Below are 25,310 nucleotides of genomic sequence, written 5' to 3'. Positions count from 1 at the left end.
TAATCTTCAACCAGTTGAAGATTATCAACTCCCTCCTTTATTTTCTAATGACAGTCGACCCTCCTTCTTCTCTGCTTGTTCAATTTTCTTTTAATCCCCTTGCTCACAAGTGTTTATTCCATCTATAAACCCTTAATCTTGGACGGGTTCTTGAAATTTTAGTGCAAAATGAAAATGCACAATGGGAGGAGGCCTCCCCAATCACATACCACACATGCAGGGTATAGGATTACTCTTACCTCATGAATTTGAAAGAATTTTGAGGGAGTACTTGGGTGATATTATCCATCTCCCTTTTGGTTTTCCTTCTTCTCTCTCTTTCTCTTTTTTTTTTTTCTTTCAGCCAGTTCTATCTCTCTCTCTACTTCAAATTCTTGATTTTTCACCTTACAATTATTCTTCTTTCACTCTTGTGCTTGATAAGGGAAACATGCAAAGGATTTCTGGATTGAAATTAAAATGGGGAAAGGTTGTTCTTTATGGTTTCCGCTAGCTTTATGGACAAGAAAAGTCTCCATCTTACTCTCTCACGTATATTTATACATAATTGGGACTAGGCTTTGTTTGGCTATTGTCCTATTAATTCCTAGTATTTCTTCCTCTCTTTTTATACAATTTAATCCTTTATCTTTTAATTTTTCATTCCCACACTTTAATAGTTAGATTGACTTCATAATTTATTTATTTATTATGAACTTATTCCATAAATATTGATTTTTTTTATTCTCTAATTAATTTCAACTTGGGGTTTACAAGATGAGAAGGAGACATGTCTCGTATTAGCATCAACCTCAATCGAGTACAAAGTCAATAGGATGGCTAGAGGGCATTATCAAGCCCTCATTTCCCTTTATGGTTTCTGTTTCATGTGTTCACTGCTGACTTTGTTTTCATGCAAAAATGACAACTGAAAGAGAATGAGAGACTTTAGTCAATTCAACAAAGAAAAGTTCACGAAGAGGGTCTTTGTCTCATACCTTAAGTAAAGGCGAGACTAAAAAAGAGATGGAAGGCAATCCCATCATCATCGGTGAATTCTTTATTCTTGAGAGAACTATGGTGGGAGTCATAACTCCTACAAAAAAAAGAAGTTAAGGGCAATCATACTCCCCCAACCAGGAGTCAAGTAGATTTGACTCCTTCTAATATTATTGTGGGCTTTGTTGGCTGCTTTAAACTAAAAAAAAGTATCTACCTTTGTAAAGACTAGTTCCCCAGCCTTAACCTTAAAGGCTCATGTGGTGGTTTTCCCTTTGCCTCAACTCCCAGCCTTGTCTGTAAAGGTTGTAACAATTGGGTCTTCTAACTAGGCTACCCTTAAGGAGGTTGATTTTGAGGATACCTTTACCAACATCGCTCTTGGTCGTACTCCCTTAAATTTTCCCACACTGACTGAGAATGAGAGCAACTCATGGAGGCCATTGTTACTGGAAGGTTAGGACTTGGGAAAACTGGTCTTAAGATGGTGAAATTGTGAAAAAGGATCTTCTCAATTCCATTATATATTTCAATGAAGTCTGATGAGAGCTATAATTGTCATTTGTCCCTTGTCATAACCTAATTTTTGAATAAATAACTAAAATAAATGGATAAAAATATATTTGAGAACGGGGTTAAGACAACATAAAAATTGAGGTTTGAGGATATAATTATTAAATTTGAGAGTCAATTGGTCAATAATTGAAGAATTAATAAGTTAGAGACTTTAATTAAAATTTTGGATTAGTTTAATTAATAAATCAGGTGCTTAATTAAAGAATTGATAAGTTTAAGGACTTAGTTAAGTTTTGATTTAATTGATTAAAAAAATTAGGGATTTGATTAAAGAAATATTGGGCATTGATTAGAAGCAAAATTTCAAGAAATTAAAAGACCGAGGACCATAGTGAAATTACGGGTTTACTTTAGGAATTTTTAACTATTTTTTCAGGGACAATTTTGAAAGAATTAAAAGTTGAAGATTTAATTAAGGACCAAATTGAACAATCCGGAAATTAAGGATTGTTTTGTAAAGAGTGTTATAATTTAGGGATTCAATTGAAATTAATCCAAATGGAAAAATTAAAAGGAATTTTTAATTAATTGAGATCTAACTGTTAAATTTCCAAAGATCAGGGGTCAAAATGAAAATGTCTATTTCTGCCGAAACATCGTCGTTGCTGTTGGAACAGTCGTGTGGTCTTCTTCATCTCGATTCAACCGGGAACCTAAAAATCTGCAACAAATCCAATCATGGACCATGTCTCTTGCCCACGATCTCGTTCATGGATTACATAATAGTCCTGCCAAGGCAGGACTGTTTGAAGGGGAAGTTGTAGGCTCTCTATAAAAGAGAAGAAAAAACCCAGAACAGGGGATTGAAAATCAGAGCAAAGAACAGAGTAAAAAGCAGAGAAAAACATAGCATAAACCCAGGAAACAAAAAACACAGAGAGAAGGAGAGAATATGAGAGTAGCAGATAGAGAGGAGAATTATCCTTGCAATTGTCTTAGTCCCTGCAAATAAAGAGCAACCCGAAATCAGTAAAAAATTCAGAGAAAACAGACATACCCATTACCTTCTCAGCTCCTTCATCTCAAGAACTGAGAAATCAAAAGAAGGGAAGATAGTGGGCACAACAGGGAGAGAGAGGAAAGCAGTCAAATGAAAGTAGCCACCAGTGTTGCAGCCTTCTTTGCCATCTCCATAAACAGGTGTGCCCATTCCCTTTCATTTGTTGTGATTCAATAACATTGGATCAGTGCAAAGGTAATCTAATTACCTTCACACTATTGATGCACGCGTGAAATTGCTTCACGCGTGCATCTGCCATTTGCCTAGCCGGTCACTGGCTTAGGCCAGTGACCGAGCCAGGCTGCCAGGCCCAGCCCAGCCCATGTGGGCTGCGCTGGGCCCAGCCCAAAAATATAAATAAAAAATATAAAAAATAATAAAAAATTGTGTATATATAAACAAAAAAAATATAAATATGAATTTATTTATTTTTATTCATTGATGCCAGAGTCAGAATAAAAACACCGATTCAAATTTATACATGTGCATGCAAAAAAAAAAAGATAGCATAACATAAAATAAAATAAAATAAATTTATTGGTTTATTCACTGATGCCAGAGTCAGGAATAAAAATGTTAATGTAAATTTATTTTATTGTATTGTATTTTACTTTTATTTAGCTACATAAAAATAAAAATAATGTGTATGTGTAAAAATAAATTTATTTTTATTTGTTTATTCACTGACGCCAGAGTCAAGAATAAAAAAAATAATGATTTAAATTTATTCTATTGGATACCTACGTAATATTGATCAACGCTAGAGTTGGAAGTATCCATAGTTAAATATTCACTGATGCCAGAGTCTAGAATATTACATGCAAACCATCATAGTAGAAACCAACAAAATGTTAGCAATCAATGACAAAAATCAGCAATACAATTTGTCTCAGACAGAACGTTTAAGGGGTGATAATATCTTTCTTTTTATGTAATCAGTCTCGTACTATAGAATTTTTGTTGATCATTTAGGGTTCCTAGTGACCATAATACTAAGTAGCGACTTATTAAACTAGATCATTCTCCATCAAAGAATAGGATGTCAGAAATCCATTCTTTTTCAAAAAAACTAATTTTTAAGGCTGTCGCGATGTCTGATGTTACATCTCTAATCGGACAAATGACCTTTAATGTAAAGGATTTTCTTGTTTTAACTTTTAGTTTGGTTTTGTTACCATCATTTGGGGAGGATCTTCATCATTCCATTAGATCTCTTGTTTCACCTTTTAGAAAGAGAGAGAGGGATGATTACACCTTTTCCATTGTTGTTTCTTATAGATGTCAACATGTATTTTTTTTTTTTTTTCCCAGTTAATGAAAATTGGGATATTTAACTTTGGGCACGTATAAAGCAAAATTTTGTGTACAATGTTAATAAAATTATACATGTTCCTTGGATTTTCCTGTGTGCTCACATCTCCACAATACATGCAATCCAACTCAATTTTATAGACTCAATACTTCACCGTTACATCAAAATCATTCAACATTACTACAAAGACTCCTTCCCAAGCCAAAAACAAAAGTATTTACACATATAAAAGAATAAATTTGCAAAATGAACACAAGTCTGTGGAGGACTCCTCAGCTGTGGTATACACTTGCATGAATCAAACTAGCTAGTTTCCCGAATTTCTACAAGGCCGAGGCTGGCAGTTTTATACATCTACAGCTTGGCCTTTATTTTGGCAGAAGAAAACATCCACTAAGAAACAGATCAACCCTGCAGATCCTAAAACTGCTTCATTCTTCATGAAGGTCGTCTAGAAATCTCTCTCTAACAACAAATTAACAGGTGAAAATGGCACTATTGAATGGCTAGCCTGCCCCTGCCTCAGAAAAATGAGCATTTGATTCAGCTTCCACCGAAACAAACATGTAGGGAGCAGAAATAATCTCAGAGATTGCATTGAAACTTATTAATAGAGCCTGATTCTGGTCTGTATTGGGCGTCGACATATAGGGCACAGTTGGAGGTCTTCACCACAGTCACAACAAGTCTGCAGAACAAAAGAGGTGTCAATAAAGTACTTGTGGTTATGATCCCATTGTCCTGACAAATAGCATAAAGAGAACATGGTTCCTGCTTAAAATAAATAAAATGAACATGATTCACCTGATGCCCGCAGCCAAAGGCCATGTCCTTTGGATTGGTAAGACAAATGGCGCAAACCTGTCAAAGTTCATAAAAAGAAAGTGTTAATTGCTTCCACACAGATCAAAATGAGAGAACTGAAAGTATTGGTATGGATGTGAATATTGATAGCAAGGGTTATTTATTTGCTTGTTAATGCCTATACCAAGGGAAGAAGGCTAATTTAATACCAGAGGAATTAACTCAATATGTTCTTGTATTGTAGTTTACATAGAAACAATTAAACTTGCGAGGATAGATTGGAGACTAGACCTAAAGTATAAGGACATGTTGATCAGTGATGTAACAGAAAAGAGATATTACTAATCAATAAAATGAACATCATCTGGAAAAGATTTTACACCTGATTATCGTACACAGAGCTAGGAGATGGAGCCTTCCCTGATGCTGTTTCGTATCCACTAACTGGTGTATCATATCCAGAATAAGAAGGTACCCGCCGCTGGAAGCTGCTTGAGCGGGAAGCATTTGATCTGCTTGAAGAATGCAGGCCGTAAAGTGGTGGGGGCAAAGGAACCCTCTCCGGCGTATTCCCTCTATGGTGACTGCGTTATCCATGGAAGCATACAAATGAGATTTATGAAAGCTTACGTGACTAACGCATCGAAGTGTATCAGTGAAAAGGACTGGACTAAGACTTCATTCTTACCCTAATAAGCCAAGCTCAATAGTTGCTTGATGTTGAGAGGGTATTTCCATCAACGATGCAAGCGCAAATTCTGTTTCTTTTCTTGATTCACTCACATTTTTTGACATTATTTCTGTAAAATTCACAAACTAACAAGACAGAATAAAGTTTTCTAATTAGTATATGTTTAGGTGTAGGGCTGCAATGTCTGAACAATTACATGACAGAACTACCGGTTACCTGGAAATTGTCGAAGGCTCGAGCAGGGATGTTATCATCGAACTCCCTCATCATGTCCCAAGGTCCATCACCAACTCCAACTAAGATGATCGATAAAGGGTATTTGCTGGAATTATCAAGCGTGTAAGCAAGCGATCAGGCAAATCTAAAACTAGCTATTGAGACTGTAATATCATATATATCGACCTTGCCCACACACACATGTAGCTAGACTGTGTTACCTTGCTCTGACAATTGCATCAATTGTCCTTCTCTCTTGTGGACTGAGCTGGCCAGATTTTGTATCACCACTTCTCGTCACCTATCATTGATTAAGTTTTCTTTAAAGCGGAAGTGGCACAGCCAAAAGCATTGACAGGCCAAGTACATGGAAAAACTATGCATTTTGTGCAGGAGGAATATCTTAAATATCAAAAAAAAAAAAAAAAAAAACATATCCTTTTGTTTTGCATTTTCCATGCAACAATAAAATGTCATGACCATCACAAGCAACTGTAGCTTCATGTGATCATTGAAAAGATGCAATTCACTTCCGCCTCTGTCTGATTAAAAAAACTTCACCGTGGAGAGACCTGCTTAGAAAGTAGTCTTTCTGCAAACGAGCAGATATACCGGTCTGCAAATGTTCCTTTTTCCTTTTTATTCGAACTGACGCAAATGTTTCTGACCAGTTCTTATTTCTTCAGGAATGGATTCATAGTGGTGTTCATATATCAAATAATGGCAACTTTGATGTTGTTATGTGTATGTTTTCGAAGGATTAGTATTTCCCAGCACTCAAAACCTTGAAAAATGAGGATTAAATGAGCTACTAAAGGCAGAACAATCAAAATTCCCTGCCTTTCAAGGATAGTAACCATGGATCGTTTCACCTATCTTAATAGAACATCTAGAATCACACATGATAGGCCTGATCTAATCTACTCGAAAAGATAAAATCCATCTTTAAGGTGAAATACCTGTCCATCAGCAATTATCAGCAAAACATGGTACTGCCCACCGCTTTGCTCAACAATAGTTATGGCCATCTCAATAACAGGTGCAAAAGATGTCGGTCCTACGGTAACAAAACATAAACAAAATGCCTTAGAACCACCTGATAGAATGTTTAGAATAAGATGACATGGTTAGACAATGAACAGAAGCTGACCTGCGAGCCGAAGGTTGGGAACAATTTCTTTGTATTGCATCAGCACCTCCTCGAATCCATTACAGAATCTCTCATCTGGAAAGAAACTGAAGACATCCTGATCATGAGTTGATGCTGCAAAAATTGATGTGAATATCATCTTCCTCGTACGAATACTAATTCTACAGAGCTTAATCCAAGAGAATTCTTCAAAAACCAAAAACAAGAATGCTTAATATAAAATTACCATCTCCGAATCCATAACATGGAATTAAGTTGTCCTCGTCAAATGCAGATAAAGTCCTCCCAAGAATTGATATTGCTTGTTCATACGGATTTTGACCATTTCCAATATGATGTAAGCTTCGCCGATTGAATGATCTTGCACCTGATATGATTTTGAGAAAAGGCTGAGCATGGCTTCTGTGACTGAATCATAATGGATGCTATACATCAAACAAATCAGGATAAGACTAAACCTGTCCACTCGTTGCTTTTTGTGAAGTCAATTCCAACAATGAGATTAGAAGACTCTAACCCAGCTTGAGCAAGAGCAGCAGTCACCTGTGTGCAGTGATTTACTTTGTTTAGAGCTTGGCAGCATGTTGAATACTAAAATTATCTAGCACGCACATTTGGCCATCTACAGAATTTTACAGAAAATCATCTGGTATAGATAGAAACAAGCAAGCAAATGATACAGAAGTGAGGGGGGGAATTAGAAAGAGATTTGAAGATTTAGAACCAGCATATAGTATCTACGCACTAATTCTTTCCCAGTTCCTTATCCTAAAGATTGAAGTGTCAATGCCAGCTGCCCCCATAGGAATGTTGCCATAGAAATCCGCATTAGCTGCTAACTTGATTAACAGGGGGAAATTTTATCACCAATAGTTCAACCACAAGAATCCACCACATTTTATAATCACATTTGTGTGCTTACATATGAGCCATAAATAGAAAGCACTAAAATTACAAGTAATTATAGTCCAACCAACCTGATCCAGGGTCTTGTAATTGTCAGCTATTCTCGAGTATTTCCTATCCAACCTCTTCTGTGGATGTTGGGGGGTTCTTTGTGATTCATAAGGATAGGATGATGAACTAGGAGCAGGCGCATGGTGATTCTGAGATGGGTAATAGGAATTATGTTGAGGAGATGGATATGGATATGGTGATGCTGGAGGATAACCATTCTGATTCGATGATGAAGAAGAAGAAGAATTGGCTGAACCATAAGAAGGATAATCTCCCCAACTGGACTCTTTTGAGCTTTTACCTCCCATCAGGAATCAAATTAGTTCCAGACAAAAAAACAAAATCTCTCTCTTTACCAGTTGAGCTGCATAAGCACTGTATCTCTCTCTACCTGTAAAGAAAACTCACCATCATACACATACGCCATGGATATTGAAGGAGTCAACTCCAGAAAACAATATCAGATCATACCTTAAAAAGCTTGGAAGACTCGGGGAATGCAAAAAAGCTGCAAGATTTATTTAATTATGGGGTATTTAAGTTGGAGAAGAAGGGGGGAATTAAAAGGAAGTTTCTGAGAGTTGAAAAACATTCAGGACTAGGAGCATGGAACAGAGACTAATTAAAAGGCGGCTTATTGGAATCTAATTAACGACCAATTCAAAGACGGAGAACCGCCGACCTCAGCTCAGACGACACAATAAGTTTCCATGATAAAGCACTCCTCCATTCCACGCCCCAAATAACGAAAGAAAGAAGAAATGCAGGAAAGCCAAGTGCGTTTTGTATGATGAACACGCAACTCATATATATATATATATATATATATATATGGAAATAATGATATCTTCAAATTTATATAATTACTGTTTCAAAAGCAAATTATTTAAATATTTATTTATTTTATATCAACCTCTTTTTTGGAACGTGGTGACCGCGTTCTTAAAAATTTTAAAAATATTTTTTTATAAAAATAATATTTTTATATATATTTTTAGATCATTTTGATATATTAATACCAAAAATAATTTTTAAAAATTAAAAAAATATTATTTTAATATATTTTCAAATAAAAAATATTTTGAATATCCATTATTATAATTTTATGCTGTCTTGTAAATAAATTTTTTTTCAAAGTTTTTTTTTTTTTTTTTTAAATACTAACGAAAAAAAGGTAAATACTTCCCAGTCAGCTTTCCTCTTCTGATTGAAGTTCTAATTAAAAAATATTAGACTAATTAGCTATAATGAAAAGGCATATTCGAAGTATCATGCATGTAATCTCCTCATCCCAGCTTGCTTTGACCTTTTTCGTTTTTCAATTTAATTAATAAATAATAATGTTAATTCCGAGGACTTGGGCTTGTTGTTTAACTAGTCGACCCCTGTAAGAATGGACGCGGTAGAATTTTCTAATTAAATTTGAGTTATTTAAAATTATAATTTTTTTTATCTGTTTGAACTTATTCGCCAGTTTTATCTACCTAAAAATTAATCTGAAATCAAAAACCTCTTTAAGCTCATATCTATTATCTCAAGCCATAGAAAGTCCAAAAATCACTTAGGTGAAGCTTTTTATATTAAATGAAACTTTTTAATATCAAAATTAACTTTTTTTTCATGGAATAAATTGATGTCAACTAGAACTTTTTTTCTCTAACACCATAATCGAGCAACTTTCTTATTTTCTCTTAAGCCATGGACTCAAAACTAAGAAAAAAGTTCCATACCATAATTGAATTTCCAAGATTTTGAAGGACTGAAAAGTTATGATTCAAAAAGCAAGAGGAACAAAGTGCTCTTTTGGTTCTATTTTTAAAACCGCCACCCATTTCTTTCTTTTTTTACACTTTAGCCCCCCTTTGTTTCAATTTTTTTCTTTCCTTCACAATCTTTGATAAATTACCCATGAATCTAAACATATGAGGGATGCAATTGGAAACAAATAAATTTTGAGAACTAAATTGTAAAATATAATAATTCAGTGAAAGACCTAAAACCTACGTGTTTTAGATTCTCATTCAAAATTAATTAATTTTGCTAAAGTGTTTTCAAACTTTAAAATAGTTATCAATTGACAATAAGCATCCACTTGTACAAGTTGCTTCTAATCATTTCCAGTATTGCATTGAAGGTTTCGTATTATTTTCTTGGAAGCCAGTCTTTGAACAATATTATAAGAGTTCATCTCTCTTATCTCTACTTATTTTTACTCTCTTTCATTTACGTTCTCTTTTTTTCTGAAAAGTTTTTTTTATTATTATTTAATATTGAGCTTTGTTGTCTTTTATATTGTACTTTGTTGTCCTATTCTAGTTTTATAGCTGTTATTAATATGAATATCCAAATTAATTTGCATATACATAATATATAGAGTTATATTTGGTCCTGCAGGTTGAAGTATTTGGTGAGAGAGATAATATAAAATAAATATGTTTTATGATAATTTTGAAATGTTTTCTTGTATTTTTAGATATGTTTTTTTATCATCATTATCTTTATTTTTTATCTTGAAACAATAAATAAAACTACCTAATAAAAATAATAATAATGATATATAATACATATATTTTTATGATAGTTTTGTAATAAGTTTTTTGTATTTTTAAAACAGAAAATGTATATAAACATTTTTTTATATATCTATTATCTTTATTTTTTTATCTTGAAAAATAAATAAACACTACCTAATAATAATAATGAGCACGACTATGTGGTGAGGTCAATCTTTTTCTTACCTAATTTTTCTCTTGGGTTAGGTGGATTTGCAATCAAATTGTGTCTTCGGTACAAAGAATTTCCTAACCGTTTTAGTATTTTTCCCACCTATTTTGATGTATTTTTTATAGTGTGCAGTGTATTTGTTTTTATGTAGAAGTTAAAATTACTTGTGTTCACCCTATATATTCAACAACACATAGTTATCCTGAGATATTATAAGATTATATAAACCACTTAAAAGTTTATAAATGTGATAGAAATCTCATATTATACTTGAAATGTGCTTAATTATTATTTTCAGAAACAATGGTCAAATTAAGAAATTTTTTTTAAAAAAATAAGAGAATATAAAAAAAAAAACTTAAAAATAAGTTGACTAAAATTAATATTTTTCATATACTAAGAAATAATCATATGTTTTTATATTATTTCTCTGATTTTTTTAAATTCTTAATTTACTATATTTTCTAAATAATAATTAAGGATTTTTTAGGTATAAAAGAGGTTTGTGAAATACATTTTTTAAAATATGGAGGAGAGTTTTTGTCAATTTCTCTTAAAAATTTTTAATAATTATTATAATTTACCCAAATAATTATTACCAAAATCATTTATCATGTGTATGAATTAAAAGCTTTATCCATTTATCATGACTTTTCTTAGTTGAGAAAACACCTATAATTTTCAATCTAGTAGCTCCTACACTCCAAATATTTCTTACATGCACATAGCCCAAACCAAATGTGTGTGAGTCTAACCTGCTAGGACTTATGTTGCATTTGTACCCTTACCACTTCATGATAAGGTTTCAAAATCCAAGATACTTATGAATAAGATTAATATGTTAGATAATCAATTGATCTTTTAATTCAAGCAATTAGATTTATTTTTCTTAGTCAAAGTGTTTGGTGTCAAATTGCTTGGTGGCTTGATATAAAAAGCTCAAATTGTTGGTAGCTTGTAGCTAGTGGTGTTTGGTATTTGGTACTTGCAAAATGTCTTCTTTAATAGATGTAAAGACTCTCAGATGCTTAAGTCATAAACTTTATAGAGAAAACCTTGAGTTTGAAGGATTCATGGTATATTTATACCTCATAGGTCTTTTTTTATATATATAGAGATGAGGAGTTAAAGTGTAATTTCACTCCTATGATATTTTGAGTTGTGAACTACTCAAAATGATATGTATTGTATAAATATAAAATATTAAGATACACACATGGGGTCCTAGAAAAATTCTTAATGGAGTGTTTGGCTCAAGCAAGGTGGTTGAGTTTATTAAAGGTGAAAAATAGATCTAGACGCCTTGTTTTAACCCAAGCATGTTAAGCCTCGGCATGGTAGCCTAAGCCTATGTGGGTGATGGGGTGCATGCCCAGCACCAAGGGTAGTGGGCAGGATGTCCAACACCAGTTAGGCATGTCACGTCCATGTTAGGCGTGCACCCAGCACAAGCTCGGGCTACCATGCCTAAGCCTATGCACCTTGGTAGTAGTTGAGCTTGGGTGTAATAGTTAGAGCTCATAGGGATTATTTTTTTTAGATTTTAGAGGGGTTTGTGGTCAATTTGGGGGGTTTCTTAGACCTATTAAATCTAGGTTTATTAGTAGATCCTAAGTCTTGGTGATATTAACATGTAAAGACTTATAAAAGTACTTGGTACGATGAGTTTTATAGAATTTTCTTCGTATGTGTAAAGAGGTAAAAACTTCAGGTAATATACAGGAGAGCTCGGGTGTAAGGACATGCATCATGGTTGGAGAAATATTTTTTAAGTATATAGAAAGGAACCATAGAAAAACTCATACTTAGAAAATTTCTAAGCAATAAGAGGAACTGATAGAGGGTGGAGCCAGTACTTAAAAATTTTCTAAGTGGTTAAGGGGAAGTGTCCATGTCGATACCTATACTTAAAAAATTTTCTAAATGGCTAGGAGGATGGACTCATATCGATGTTCATACTTAAAAAAACTTTTAAGGGGCGAAGAGGAAACCCAAGAAAGAGAAGCCTATACCTAGAGAAATTTCTAAGTGGTTAGGGGATAAACCCATGTTGACATCCATGCTAAGAAAAAACTTCTAAGAGGCAAATGAGACAGATTCATGTTGATGCCTATACTTAAAAAAAATCTTTAAGGAGCGAATGGGACAAACCTATGAAAGGTGATGTTATTTTATTAATAAGACGAAGTTCATCTCCTGGAAAATGTTCACATTGAAGTGTGGGAGGTATCTGACCCTTCTAGGATAGCATAGGGCATAATAACCCTTAATTTGAGAAAGATCTCACTAAAGAGTGAGAGGTTTAGAGCCTCTCTAATGATGATGTGGGGACTTGGGAAACCTCTCCTGGAAAGTGTGAAAGATATATGACTTTCCCAAAATTGTTATGGGGCATGAGAGCCTCCCACTAAAGAGTGTTTTTTTTTTTTTTTCTGAGAGTGGATGGTATGTGGCCTTTCTAGCGATGTAATCGAGTGTGAGAGCCCTATATTTGAGAGAGGTTGTACAAAAAAGTGAGCGATACAAGATCATTCCTAGAGATAATATAAAATTGAGGAGCCTTATTAGATATTCATGTTAGTTTAAGACTACATTGAAGAGGCTAGAGATCCATGATAAATCCATGGCAAATTGGTAAGAGGCTCTTTAACATCACTTAAAAAATGTGATAGTCTAGACCGCACTAGAGAATGAGAGATTTGAGATCAATTCATGGCGAATTAGTGAGAGATCCTTAGAAATCACCTAAAAAAAGTGTTAGTTCAAGACTGCACTAGAGAATAAGGGATCTGAAATCAATCCATTATGAATTGGTGAGAGACCTTTAGATATTATCTAAAGAATATGTCATTTCAAGACTGTACTGGAGAATGAAAAATTTGAAATCAATCTTTGATAAATTTGTGAGAGACTCTTAGGTATCAAGTTGATTAAAAATAGTTAATCCTTGAGAATTACATTGCTAGTTAATGTAATATGTTTGATTATATATATATATATAAACAAATTTTATGTTAAAACATTTGATCTCATCCCATATATATACATCACATAAAATCTCATATAATATAAAATAAACTTCATAAATCACTCCTAAACTATATAATAATAACTTATTGGCACTTTATTATGACCATAAAAACTCTAAAAATGCTTTAAAATAGGTAAACAAGAGCAAATAGTTATTATAAAAAAAAAGTATTTAAAATCTAATCAAAACAAATAAATTTATATCAAGATTTATCAAATTACAATCAAATAAGATACTTTTTTATATGATATCGATCCTTGGTTATTATTTTATGTTATTTTTCCTCATTTACTCTAAAAGATTCATATATTTTTATTCCTTTTTACCATCCATGCTAGTATTAAAAGAAGACTTCTTTGAATAAAACAATTCATAAATTGGTTTTTGTATATCTATAGTTTTAATTTATGTTCATCCCACATATATACATATAATTAAAACTTAAAAACAATAAAGTTATAAAAAAAATCCAAGCCCTTTGTTATTATTTTTTAAAGGATGTTTTTATGTCCATATATTATAGTTAGAAGGTTTCGACACAAATCATACAATACAAATTATGAGAGGGGAGAGTATTGAGATAAAATGATCTCATCTAAGACTGGTAGAACATGTAGTTAACGGAAAACAAAATTAAGGAGAGAACTAACGTTAGTTCATGTCAGGCTAGCACTTCGATTGGAAATGAAAAGGGATTTCCATTAGTTCATGTAAGGCTAGCACTTAGATTGGAAATGAACATATAGATTATCAACTCCACCGAGAAATGAGATATTGCATTAGGAGATCGGCAAATTGCTCCATTCAGTCGGTAATTCCTTTTTCTATAATATAAATCAATTGATGAAATACGGAATTCGAGATCGGAATCCCACAGCACTGGTTCTTTCCGAAACACGGACATTACGGGACATAGGTGAGGAAGAAACGACCAACCAAAATATCTCTAAGTGTTCTATCCACAGGGAAAAGGGAAAAAGAAAAAAAAAAAAAGCTGAGATAGTGGTCTTGGATAGGTTTTCATGGCGACGACTGTTTGCTCAAACTGTCTGTAAAGTGCCATGTCCACTATAACCATGTTCTCAGAAGTCCGAGAAGCGTCCATCCTCGTTTTTGTACATACGATATTATATTGCTAGTTGTCTACGAACTTTGTCGCCAGTGGCACGATCATCTTCCAAAAATGCACTACGTCCACCATTAACACCATCCCTCGCGTCTCTTTCGCGTCCTAATTTGGTATGTAGACAGTATATAACAATAGCAATTGGAAAATCAGAGGAACAAAATTACACTTCTCAGATCTTCCTTGAATCCCTTTTGTCAAGGAAAGAAAACCAACAGTTAGAAACATGGTTCTTATTAGACACAGAATGCAACAACATCTTAAGCTTGATCCCCTTCCAGAATTAGAGATTGATGAATGCGCTCTGTGTCCGTGCTTCCCTAGGCCCATGTCTGGCACTACGATTCAAGGGGTGGGGGACTTCTTCGACTTGGAAAAACTCTGCGTTCTTGGCCGTGGTAATCATGGCAGTGTCTACAAGGTACGCCACGGACAAACATTAGCCATCTATGCACTGAAAATCATCCAGCAGGGTTCGAATGACGCTTATGTATCGCACGAGACAGAAATCTTAAATTGCATAGACTCTCCTTTCGTCGTCAAATGTCATGGGATTTTTGAGCCACGAGCTGGAGAAAAAGCTATACTCATGGAGTATATGGATGCAGGAACACTTGATACAATTTTTAGAGACAACGGTCCCTTCTCCGAGACTTCACTTGCCCGCATTGCCTACCAAGTACTCAACGGCCTCAAGTACCTCCATGAACACGATATTGTCCATCTAGATATAAAGCCTTCGAATCTTCTTGTCAGCAAGGACATGAAAGTGAAAATTGCTGATTTTGGAGTGAGCAAGATTGTCCATGGGATTGGAACTAGGGCTGACACTAACCATCACAACATGTGCGAGGGTACACATGCTTATATGAGCCCTGAAAGGTTGGACTCGCACACATTTGGTTCAGGCTATGTGTATGCAGGAGATGTCTGGAGCTTGGGAGTTACTTTATTGGAGCTATATGTGGGGCATTTTCCATTTTTTCCAGCTGACAAGAGGCCCAGTAATTGGATGGAGCTTGTATTGGTGGTTTGCTTCGGAGAAGTCCCTAGCTTCCCGAAGGAAGCATCGGAGGAATTCAGGAGCTTCATCAAGTGTTGCCTGGAAAAGGAACCGAGTAAGAGATGGACAGTCTCACAACTCCTGTCACATCCCTATGCTTGCTTGGGGGAGAGATTGGGGAAGTGACGGTGGGATAAATCAAAGCTTTTTCAAGAATTAATAAGGTAGGACGCATTCACTGGTAGCAGCAACAGCTAGGAGTTTTGAAGATTGTGTAGTGTAATAATTGACCAAAATAAAAACAAAATTAAGGGCCTTTTCAGCTTCTTCTCCTTTCTCTCGCCCTTAGCATTACAATGAAATTTTATTTTTGTTAGTCTGGCTTAATTACAAAAACAGAAGTTGAAATAAAGTCGGGGGAATTTCTAACCCTATTTATTGAACTTAATTTTTTTTCCTTTTTTGTGGTAAGAACGAGCGAACAGCTTAAAGAAAGCAAAGCAAAAGTACAGTGGCAAGGTGCACCGGAGACCAAAGAAGCCGGGAACCAGTAGTATAAGAAAGCCCTACAAATGGAAACAGGCAAAAACAGAAGATTGACAGTAGCCGAAACTTGATTTATAGAATTGATGGTTTTGCGAGGAGTAAAAGCAGTTTATTGACTTGCTTTTTTGTGTCTTTGGTTTGCACGTGGAAAATGCCTTCTAAGACAAATTCTTCACCAAATACAATACACGCGCGGGCCACGTAATACTCTTTATGCTTATATAACCCCCCAATAAGTTGATCCAATAGTTAAAAGATTTTTTTATTTTTTTATTTAGATTTTTCCATCAATATTTTTAAAAAAATAGTAATTTCTTTAATACACAAGACCGATGTAAAAGGTGTAAAAATATTAAAATAATAAAAATGGTGTTCAGTGCTCCTAGTCTCTCATCTTGTATCTAAAAATAAATTAAAAAACTATTTTGTTCACATAAAGGAATTTAAAGTGGTGCTTAATATAAAAAAAAAATCATTTGTTTATTGAAATTTATAATCTATTTTTAACTCTATTTTTCAGTTTTTCAATGAAAAACAAAAAAATTTTATTTATTACAGTTTCAAGATATTTTTCTATTTTTTTAAATTAAATTATACTACTAAATGGAAAGAAGGTGATGATGCAATTGATTAAAAAAATGCTATAAGCAATATGCTTGAATAAATATATAAGATTATGTTTGTTAAAATAATATATTTAGAATTAAATTTCTTAAATTTGGTTTTATAATTAAATAATCTAAAACAATATTAATATGATCAGGTTAGCTAATTCAATCACAATTCTTATTAAATATTTTTTTTAAAAATGATGCAACCAAATTAGCTAGTATAGGAATTTAGTTGATGAATTGAACATGAGTACTTTTTGCTAATCTAAAAAAAACTTTGTCAACTCAAGTCAAATATGCAAAAACAATCTAGTTTCAATACTATACTCTAATTTCGAGAGAGAGAGAGAGAGAGTAGCTTGTGAGATTTAAATCATGTTTTCTCCCAACTCATCTCACTAACACTAATTATAAAAATAAATTTGTGATATAAAATGAAAATTAATATATTATTATTTGATTTATAATTATAATTAATTCATGATTTTAGTGACTTAAAAGATGTAGTTAAATTTAAATCAAGCTCTAATCCAGGCCATGCTAAAAACAAACTTTTTATGGCATTTTCTCATCTCTCATGGACAATAATTCAAACTTATTGTTTTAAATAAATTTTATTATTTTGAAATTTTTAATATATGGGTTAAAAGAAGTGTTTTTTTATTCCTTTCAACACTTTGTTTCACACTAATCAATAAATAACTAATATGCAATTGGCTAATATTCTGTATTATCGTTTTTAAGAGTTAAATATCAGTTGCTTACATGCATGTTATAATTTTGCACTGGCGTAAAATAATAAATTAATCCGATTTTTCATTGAAGTAATTAAATTAACATTTTTTTTCGTTTATTTAATAAAAGAAATTAGTGTTTAATACATAATACATAAAAGGAAATCTATTGTGGGGCAATTTTTATTCTACTCTAAGTTTAGTGATTTGTTGAAGTGGGCTATTGAAAAGGTGTTTTTAATGAAAAGAGGTATTTTCTATTGATAGTAACTAATAAAATTGTTTCTTTATATATATAATTTATCTACAAATCAGTCATTTTTATTGGATATCGTCTGAATAGATTGAAAAAACACGAATTTTCACATATGTGTTAAATTAAAATAATATATTTTTTTTTATTTTTTAAAAAATTATTTTTGAAATCAGCGCATCAAAATGATATAAAAATACCAAAAAATATTAATTTCAAGTAAAAAAAATAAAAATAAAATTAATTTGTTTCAAAACTGCTTATGAAATGCAAAAAACAAACACGTTTTGTTTAAATATAATAATATTTAACTATCACTGTTACATCATCAAATAAATAATATTTTATATTAAATATTTTTTATTATTTTATTAACTTATCTACAATATTTTCATCACATATAAAATTCATTTGATACGAACTATAGTTTTCATTGGTTTTTTAGCGTGCAACAAAATCAGATAAAATATCATCAGAAAAAAAATTGAAATTGTAATCAAATTCAGCAAATGCTATGTCATCATGCGATTTCCTTCTAATTTATGTAATGTTATTGAATAATATTAAACATTAGTTTTTTTGAGTAAAACATAATTTTTTTACCAGGTCAAACGCAGTCCAAGTGAACAGTGCCACGTGTAATTCACCTAGCATTGTTTACGTGAAAAATGCTAATTGTAATTCACTTCACCTGGGCGTTGTTCACTTCTTGAAGTGAACAGTGCATAGTGAATTAATTCACTTCGCACTATTCACTCCAAGAAATAAACAATGCCCATGTGAATTATTCACCTGGTATAGACGCGTCAGAACAAAGAAGCAGCTCTAAGTTGCTTTGCACAAATCGGCAGTTTCAACCTAAAATATATAGGTCCCACATAAACTGTAAATTGCGTTTGAATATTAAAAAGATATTTTATTTACGCGGTTTGCTTTAAAAGCTAAAGCTACCGTGTAAACAAACACTCTTTATAATACACTCGCATGCCATGTAATACTCTTTTTGCTCACCCCCTCAGCTCTCAACTGCTTTGCACAAAATGGCGGTTTCAACATAAAATATATGGGTCCCACACAAACCATAAATTGATTTTGTATATTACAAAACACATTTTGTTTACGCGGTTTGCTTTAAAAGTTAAAACTATCGTCTAAACAAACACTCTTATAATACACTTGCACGCCATGTAATACTCTTTATGCTTCCCCCCACTAGTTCTCAGCTACTTTGCACAAACTAATAGTTTCAACATAAAATATATAGGTTCCACACAAACCGTAATTTGAGTTTGTATATTACAAGAACATTTTGTTTACGCGATTTGCTTTAAAAGCTAAAGCTATCGCGTAAACAAACACTCTTATAATACACTTGCATGCCATGTAATACTATTTACGCTCCCCCCCGTGCACGCCCCCAAAAAAAAAGTTGATCCATAGTTAAAAGATTTTTTTATTTAGATTTTTCTATCAATATTTTTTAAAAAACTAGTAATTTCTTAAATACATAAAACTGATGTAAAATGCGTAAAAAAAATTAAAATAATAGAATTGGTGTTAGTGCTCTTAGTCTCTCATCTTGTATCTAAAAATAAATTAAAAGAGTAATTTCTTTACATAAAGGAATTTAAAGTGGTGTTTAATATCCAAAAAAAATAATAATTCATTTGTTTATCGAAATTTCTAATGTATTTTTAACTCTATTTTTCAGTTTTTCAATGAAAAACAGAAAATGTTTAATACAATTTCATTATTCTACTAGATGGAAAAAGTTGATGATGCACTTGATTAAATAATGCTAGGAGATAAGCAATATATTTGAATAAATATATAAGATTATGTTTGTTAAAATAATATATTTAGAATTATAGTTGTTAAATTTGGTTTTATAATTAAATAATGTAAGACAATATTAATACGATTTTCAATCACAATTTTTATTAAATATTTTTTTTTAAAAAAAAAAAACCAAATTACCTAGTGTAGGAATTTAGTTGATGAACATTAGTACTTTTTGCTAAAAAAGCTTTGTCAACTCTCATGGACAATAATTCAAACTTATTGTTTTGAATACATTTTATTATTTTGAAACTTTTAATATATGGGTTAAAAGAAGTGTTTTTTTATTCCTTTTCAACACTTTGTTTCACACTAATTAATAAATAACTATGATGCAATTGGCTAATATTTTGTATTATCGTTTTTAAGAGTTAAGCTGCTTACATGCATATTTTATTTGATTCGATCTCAACGAACACTAGCTAAGCTAATGATACAGCCCAACGAGCAACAACGGACCCGAGGGGACCATCTGGACCATGGCCCTAAGATTGAAAAAAGCTTGACCCACTCAACCCAACCATTCATACATTCAATCTTATTCAACCTTTTCATTTTGACCCCTGTAAAATTAAACTTCATTCCTATTTTCGCCCCTACAGGTAATATTTACCTCCATAAGAATGGATTTTTTTTCTCTCTTTACCTGACTTCACGAGTCAATTCAGTGATTCACTAACCCGGAGCTTGTTCAATAAATAAATCTCTTTTCTTTTTATCAAAATTATATTATTCTAAGCTTTAAAAAAAAAAATTAATTAAAGAATGGCTTGATAGCTCTTATAATTATACTGAAAATTATGATAAATGTGTTTCTATTTTATTAAATTTACAATCTAACCATAACAATATAAAAAATTAAGAAGAAAATTGAACTCATTATGAAACTTTAGAGCCTACCTAAACCTTCTGATTATTTGAAGGACCAATCATTACCGTCCCAAATAATCAGGGACTAATTTGGAACTTCCTCGCTCATGTTGTAAATTTCCTTTGAAGAAAAACAGACAGAGACCGGTTGTTGGGAAGTCAGATTGCAGCTTCCTGTGGTTGTCTCATTATCTCTGGCCTTCAATTTCGCTTCTTAGACTTACAATTATCTCTCTAATCAGTCCCTCCCTTTCCCAATCCGTATCAAATTCCAACTCCTCCTTTCCTTCTGTTTTCCGTCTATTGCAAGTTATTCTTACTTGTGCCATCGAACTTTTATTTTCAATTTTTTTTATTTTATCTAATAGCGAGGGCTTAAAAAACAGACTCCTAAATTATAGTAATTAAAAATAAATCATGATCTGATTTCTTCGATTGAAAAAAATAAATATTGTACTGGAATTTTCAAATGGCGAACACCGTCGACGATGACGCTGATGCGGTATTGAGCGATGTGGAAGGGGAAGATCCGGTGGAGATCGTAATAAAAAGTCCGAGTCAAGAAGATATTTCGGTTGAGAAATTCCGTGAGCTCCTCGATCGCGAGCGAGCGGCACGGGAGGCAGCCGAGACTTCGAAATCGGAACTGCAAGTGTCATTTAATCGATTAAAAGTTCTCGCGCACGAAGCATTAAAAAAGCGAGACGAGTGCTCGAGGCAGAGAGACGAGTGCTCGAGGCAAAGAGACGAAGCGCTGAGAGAGAAAGAAGAGGCGTTGAAAGCTAACGAGAAATTATCGAATGAATTGATTCAAGTGAACGGATCAAAAGAGGAGATTGAGAAGAAATTCGATGATTTGCAATCGCAGATTGAGAATTCTAGGCATATGTTAGTTAGTGGAATTGATAAGATATCAGGGAAATTTAGTAATTTCAAGAATTTCGCAGCGGCAGGATTGCCTAGGTCGCAGAAATACAATGGATTGCAGGCGGTTGCGTTTGGAGTTATTAAGAGGACGAATGAGATTGTCGAGGAGCTTGTTAGGCAGATTGACGTCACTGCAAAATCTAGAAATGATGCTAGAGAACAAATGGAGCAGAGGAATTACGAGATTGCCATCGAGGTTTCTCAGCTTGAGGCTACAATCAGTGGATTGAGAGATGAAGTTGCCAAGAAAACGACGTTGGTTGAGGATTTAGAGAAGAGTGTGATCGAGAAAGAGGGGAAAGTATCGGAGATTGAGAGAGAGATGTTGGAGAGGAAGCATTTGGTGGAGAAGGAAGCATCGGGTTTGAGGGACTTGGTTGGTGAGTATGATGATAAGTTGAGAAATTTGGAGTCGAAGATGGAATCACATAGACTTTTGTTGTTTGATCAGTTGAATTTGGTGGCGAAAATTCATAACCGGCTTTATGATGTCATTAAGATAGTTGATAGCAATCATTTGGATTCCGAGGTGTCAGAGTCGCTGTTTCTCCCCCAACAAACGGAAGTGGAGGAGAATATACGTGCTTCTTTAGCCGGGATGGAATCAATTTATGAGGTGAGTAGAATTGTTGCTGAAAAAACAAGGGATTTGGTAGAGGAGAAGAATCACGAAGAGAAGAATTTGAATGAAACAGTGGGTATATTAGTGAAAGAGAAAGAACATATTGGTTCTTTACTTAGGAGTGCCTTGTCGAAGAGGAATGAATTACACCCATCCTCCAAAACAAGTGAGTTGTTTCAAGTTGCTGAAAATGGTTTAAGAGAGGCTGGGATAGATTTCAAATTCAGTAAGGTAGTTGGGGATGGTAAGGTATCTTATGATAAAGGCGGCTTGCCGGACACAGAGAGTGATGAAATTTCCACTCTGGTAAATATCTTTTAGAGTTGATTTGTTCAATCATATTTGTTATGTTTGTATGTTTGAAATCCGAATTTGTCGGTGCACTTGTATGTTGTACACAGGCTGGTGCTTTGGAGAATATCGTCAAGGCATCTCAGCTTGAGATCATTGAGCTGCAGCATTCTGTGGAGGAACTAAGGTATTTCAAACGATTCCTCTAATAAGGCTGCATGTAGATAGTGAACATATTTTATTTGTGTACTGACTAGGTATTCTTCTGTTATGTTTTGTGCTGTCCTGTATCAAGGGCAGAGTCAAGTTTACTTAAAGAGGATGTAGAGGTTCAAGCGAAGGAACTGAGCAATAGAATGCGCAGGGTAGAAGAGCTTGAAGAGAAGGAGAGAGTGGCAAATGAAAGCGTGAGTTTTTAATGTTGTGTTGAGCCAGGTCAATATTAGGCAGTTAACTGCACAGTTTATGGACATCTTCAGAACGACAAATAATTTTTAAGTGTTTTGGTGTTTTGATTACCAAGTTGGCCTCTCCGGCATTGTAGGTTGAAGGACTTATGATGGACATTGCTGCTGCAGAAGAAGAAATTACAAGGTGGAAAGTAGCAGCTGAGCAAGAGGCTGCTGCAGGCAGAGCTGTCGAACAAGAGTTTGTGGCTCAGGTATACTGGATAAATTGGTCAGAAAAATTATGCTAGTGATGTCTGATTGTATGAACTCGTGAACCCCACTTTCTTTATATCGTAATTTACTTGAATATCCTAATGATAACAGAAGATGGTTGCGCAAGTAACTTTGGAGATAATGGCTTTTTGGTTGGTGAGAGCGATTTAATTTGAGCAAAATAAACAGTGAGAGTTAAGCTAGAAGCTTGTTATTGTTAAAGCCAAAGGAATGATTTGTTAAAAAATCAGAACCAAGCAGGTTTTGTTAGACATAGCAGTTCTCTAGGAAAGTAGATGAGGAATAATTGCCTTGTTGAATAGAAAATGCTTTAGAATAATGATGTTTTGAGAATTTTGAAACACTTGCTCAGCCTTATTATAGTTGAATGCCATTATTGATTCCATATCCACTTTTTTTCTGGCTACTCAGAGACTGAAACATGTGAAGCATAATTGGTTATTTGAATGTTGAAATTATGGAATCGGGTTATTATGTTTACAGTCAATATGGTTTGCGGAAGGTTAATGAGGTGTTTAAAGGAAAGTCAAATTCCAACGTATCTTTATACTCAATATACTTTCCAAAGAAGTCCTGGTTGAATCTTGTGCTTAATCAATATGTACTTGCAGTTGTTGGCAGTTAAGCAAGAACTTGAAGAGGCAAGGCAAGCCATGTTAGAATCAGAGAAGAAGTTAAAATTCAAAGAAGAAACAGCAACTGCTGCCATGGCAGCAAGAGAGGCTGCTGAAAAGTCATTGAGTCTGGCAGACATGAGGGCATCTAGGCTGAGGGATAGGATAGAGGAGCTCAGCCACCAGCTGGAAGAGTTGGAAACTCGAGAAGATTCGACGGGACGAAATCGGCCTAGATATGTATGTTGGCCTTGGCAATGGCTTGGGCTGGACTTTGTAGGCCATCACAGACCTGAGACACAACAACAGGGTTCGAATGAAATGGAGCTTTCTGAACCCTTCTTATGATCGTCTCCTTTATTTTTCTTTTTTGTGTATGTATCATGAACTTTCATGATCTTAGAAATGGTAGCTAATCCACCTTCATTCTTCAAGGCTAGCTTATAATTGTTTGTTTTGTTTCTTCATACAATGATGAAGATTTGCACTCGTGCCTCTTTGTTGTATACGACTCTGATAACCTACTTCTCACTGTTCAAGATGATGATGATGTGCTTCACAATCAAGATGGAGCAGTTTCTTGTCGTATCTCTTCAATTCAAACTCTCTTTTCTTCTCATTATTATGATGCACTTTTAAGGTATTATGCCTCTTTTTCCACGATCCTTTTATATGAAGGGAAGATCTCTTAAGTTGCCCGTGTGCATCTTGTATGCTACTTCAGCTTTTGGAGACTGATTTTTTTTTTTTTCTCTTTAGCTGAAGAAGATAGGTTCTGCAATTCATAACAAAACAGCGCATCCTCCACCACGTGAATTATACACAGATATCTTAAACATACAGACAAACCGATACACAGGAGTATACAGATACGTAAGAACACGTGTTTGGAGATGCAAAACAGTGGTATTCAGCACATTTTACCATCTTTTTAGAGATGGTAAGACCAGCTGCCTCTTCCATGTTGATATCTATTGCTTTGGCTGATTTCCAATCCAAACAGTATAAGGATTTGCTAGAGCAAGCTCCACCATTGTTACTCCCAAAAGTATCCCAGGACAACCTCTTCGCCCTGATCCAAATGGCAAAAACTCAAAATGTTGCCCCTTCTAGTCAATGGAGCTGTCAACAAATCTTTCAGGGAAGAACTCCTGAGAATCGTTCCAGTACTTGTGATCGCTTCCGATTGCCTAAACATTAATTTGTACCAGTATTTTTGGGTAAATGTGATGACCATTGATTTTACAGTGAGACATGGTTTCTCTTGGGAGAAGTAGTGGAGCAGGAGGGTTGCTATCTCAGAGTTTCTTTTATTACCATCTCGAGGTATTGAAGCTCATCTATACTCTCCTCAGCCAGTCTTCCTTTCTTCCCAACAGAGTTCCTAATTTCATCTTGTGCTTTCTTCATTGTTCTTGGATTCCTAGCAAGCTCCTCCATTGCCCAGATGACAGTTATGGCACCAGCGTGGACTCCGCCTAGGGATATATTATGAAACTCGAGAGCAATAACTCTTAAATTAATCTTGAATCTATTAATTGTAAAACCCACTAGTTATCTTTGACTATATCTATCCGTATACAGCAAACAGAGCATAATCTGGGATTCATGCCGCAGAGAGTGGTGGTAATTTTGAGTGATTATGGAGATGAGGTTATGTCGCAGAGGGTGATGCTAGTCTTGAGATGGATTTGCAAGGCTTGAGGAGAAGGGAGGTGAGGATGGATGCATGGAGGGTTTTAGAGGACTTCG

The 25,310-nt window shown here is 34.0% G+C and overlaps 3 protein-coding genes across 3 annotated transcripts; 2 read left to right on the top strand and 1 right to left on the bottom strand.

The window, feature by feature from the left end:
- Nucleotides 1-3,979: 3,979 nt before the first annotated feature.
- Nucleotides 3,980-8,475, bottom strand: LOC118045411 (E3 ubiquitin-protein ligase RGLG5). The gene is made up of 12 exons (XM_035054034.2): nt 8,156-8,475; nt 7,705-8,075; nt 7,186-7,270; nt 6,954-7,094; nt 6,728-6,841; nt 6,537-6,634; nt 5,799-5,878; nt 5,578-5,683; nt 5,359-5,486; nt 5,053-5,254; nt 4,671-4,727; nt 3,980-4,554 (listed from the first exon to the last, which is right to left on the bottom strand). Exons 2-12 carry the CDS (start codon nt 7,990-7,992, stop codon nt 4,474-4,476), a joined length of 1,380 nt encoding a protein of 459 aa, XP_034909925.1. The 5' UTR covers nt 7,993-8,075; nt 8,156-8,475; the 3' UTR covers nt 3,980-4,473.
- Nucleotides 8,476-14,753: 6,278 nt separating this feature from the next.
- On the top strand, nt 14,754-16,332 carry LOC118045403 (mitogen-activated protein kinase kinase 7). The gene has a single exon (XM_035054027.2). It carries the CDS (start codon nt 14,792-14,794, stop codon nt 15,752-15,754), a length of 963 nt encoding a protein of 320 aa, XP_034909918.1. The 5' UTR covers nt 14,754-14,791; the 3' UTR covers nt 15,755-16,332.
- A 4,240-nt stretch (nt 16,333-20,572) lies between these two features.
- Nucleotides 20,573-24,146, top strand: LOC118045401 (uncharacterized protein At3g49055). The gene is made up of 5 exons (XM_035054023.2): nt 20,573-22,276; nt 22,372-22,448; nt 22,557-22,668; nt 22,806-22,922; nt 23,556-24,146. The coding sequence occupies exons 1-5, from the start codon at nt 20,891-20,893 to the stop codon at nt 23,904-23,906; spliced, it is 2,043 nt and encodes a 680-aa protein (XP_034909914.1). The 5' UTR covers nt 20,573-20,890; the 3' UTR covers nt 23,907-24,146.
- Nucleotides 24,147-25,310: the final 1,164 nt, after the last annotated feature.

Source organism: Populus alba, chromosome 10 (genome assembly GCF_005239225.2).
Source record: "Populus alba chromosome 10, ASM523922v2, whole genome shotgun sequence".
Taxonomy (NCBI): Eukaryota; Viridiplantae; Streptophyta; class Magnoliopsida; order Malpighiales; family Salicaceae; genus Populus; species Populus alba.
Note: the sequence above shows the minus strand (reverse complement) of the source record. Positions and strands in the feature narration are given on the sequence as shown.

What these genes read in the sequence shown, in the direction of transcription:
- LOC118045401 (XM_035054023.2), top strand. Translation starts at nt 20,891, where the DNA reads ATGGCGAACACCGTCGACGATGACGCTGATGCGGTATTGAGCGATGTG. An exon ending in GTGATGAAATTTCCACTCTG is followed by an intron (nt 22,277 to 22,371) that starts GTAAATATCTTT and finishes TGTTGTACACAG; the next exon opens with GCTGGTGCTTTGGAGAATAT. An exon ending in CATTCTGTGGAGGAACTAAG is followed by an intron (nt 22,449 to 22,556) that starts GTATTTCAAACG and finishes TCCTGTATCAAG; the next exon opens with GGCAGAGTCAAGTTTACTTA.
- LOC118045403 (XM_035054027.2), top strand. Translation starts at nt 14,792, where the DNA reads ATGGTTCTTATTAGACACAGAATGCAACAACATCTTAAGCTTGATCCC.
- LOC118045411 (XM_035054034.2), bottom strand. Translation starts at nt 7,992, where the DNA reads ATGGGAGGTAAAAGCTCAAAAGAGTCCAGTTGGGGAGATTATCCTTCT. An exon ending in GCTCTGTGTACGATAATCAG is followed by an intron (nt 4,728 to 5,052) that starts GTGTAAAATCTT and finishes GAACTTTGACAG; the next exon opens with GTTTGCGCCATTTGTCTTAC. An exon ending in CCTTTGGCTGCGGGCATCAG is followed by an intron (nt 4,555 to 4,670) that starts GTGAATCATGTT and finishes TTTGTTCTGCAG; the next exon opens with ACTTGTTGTGACTGTGGTGA.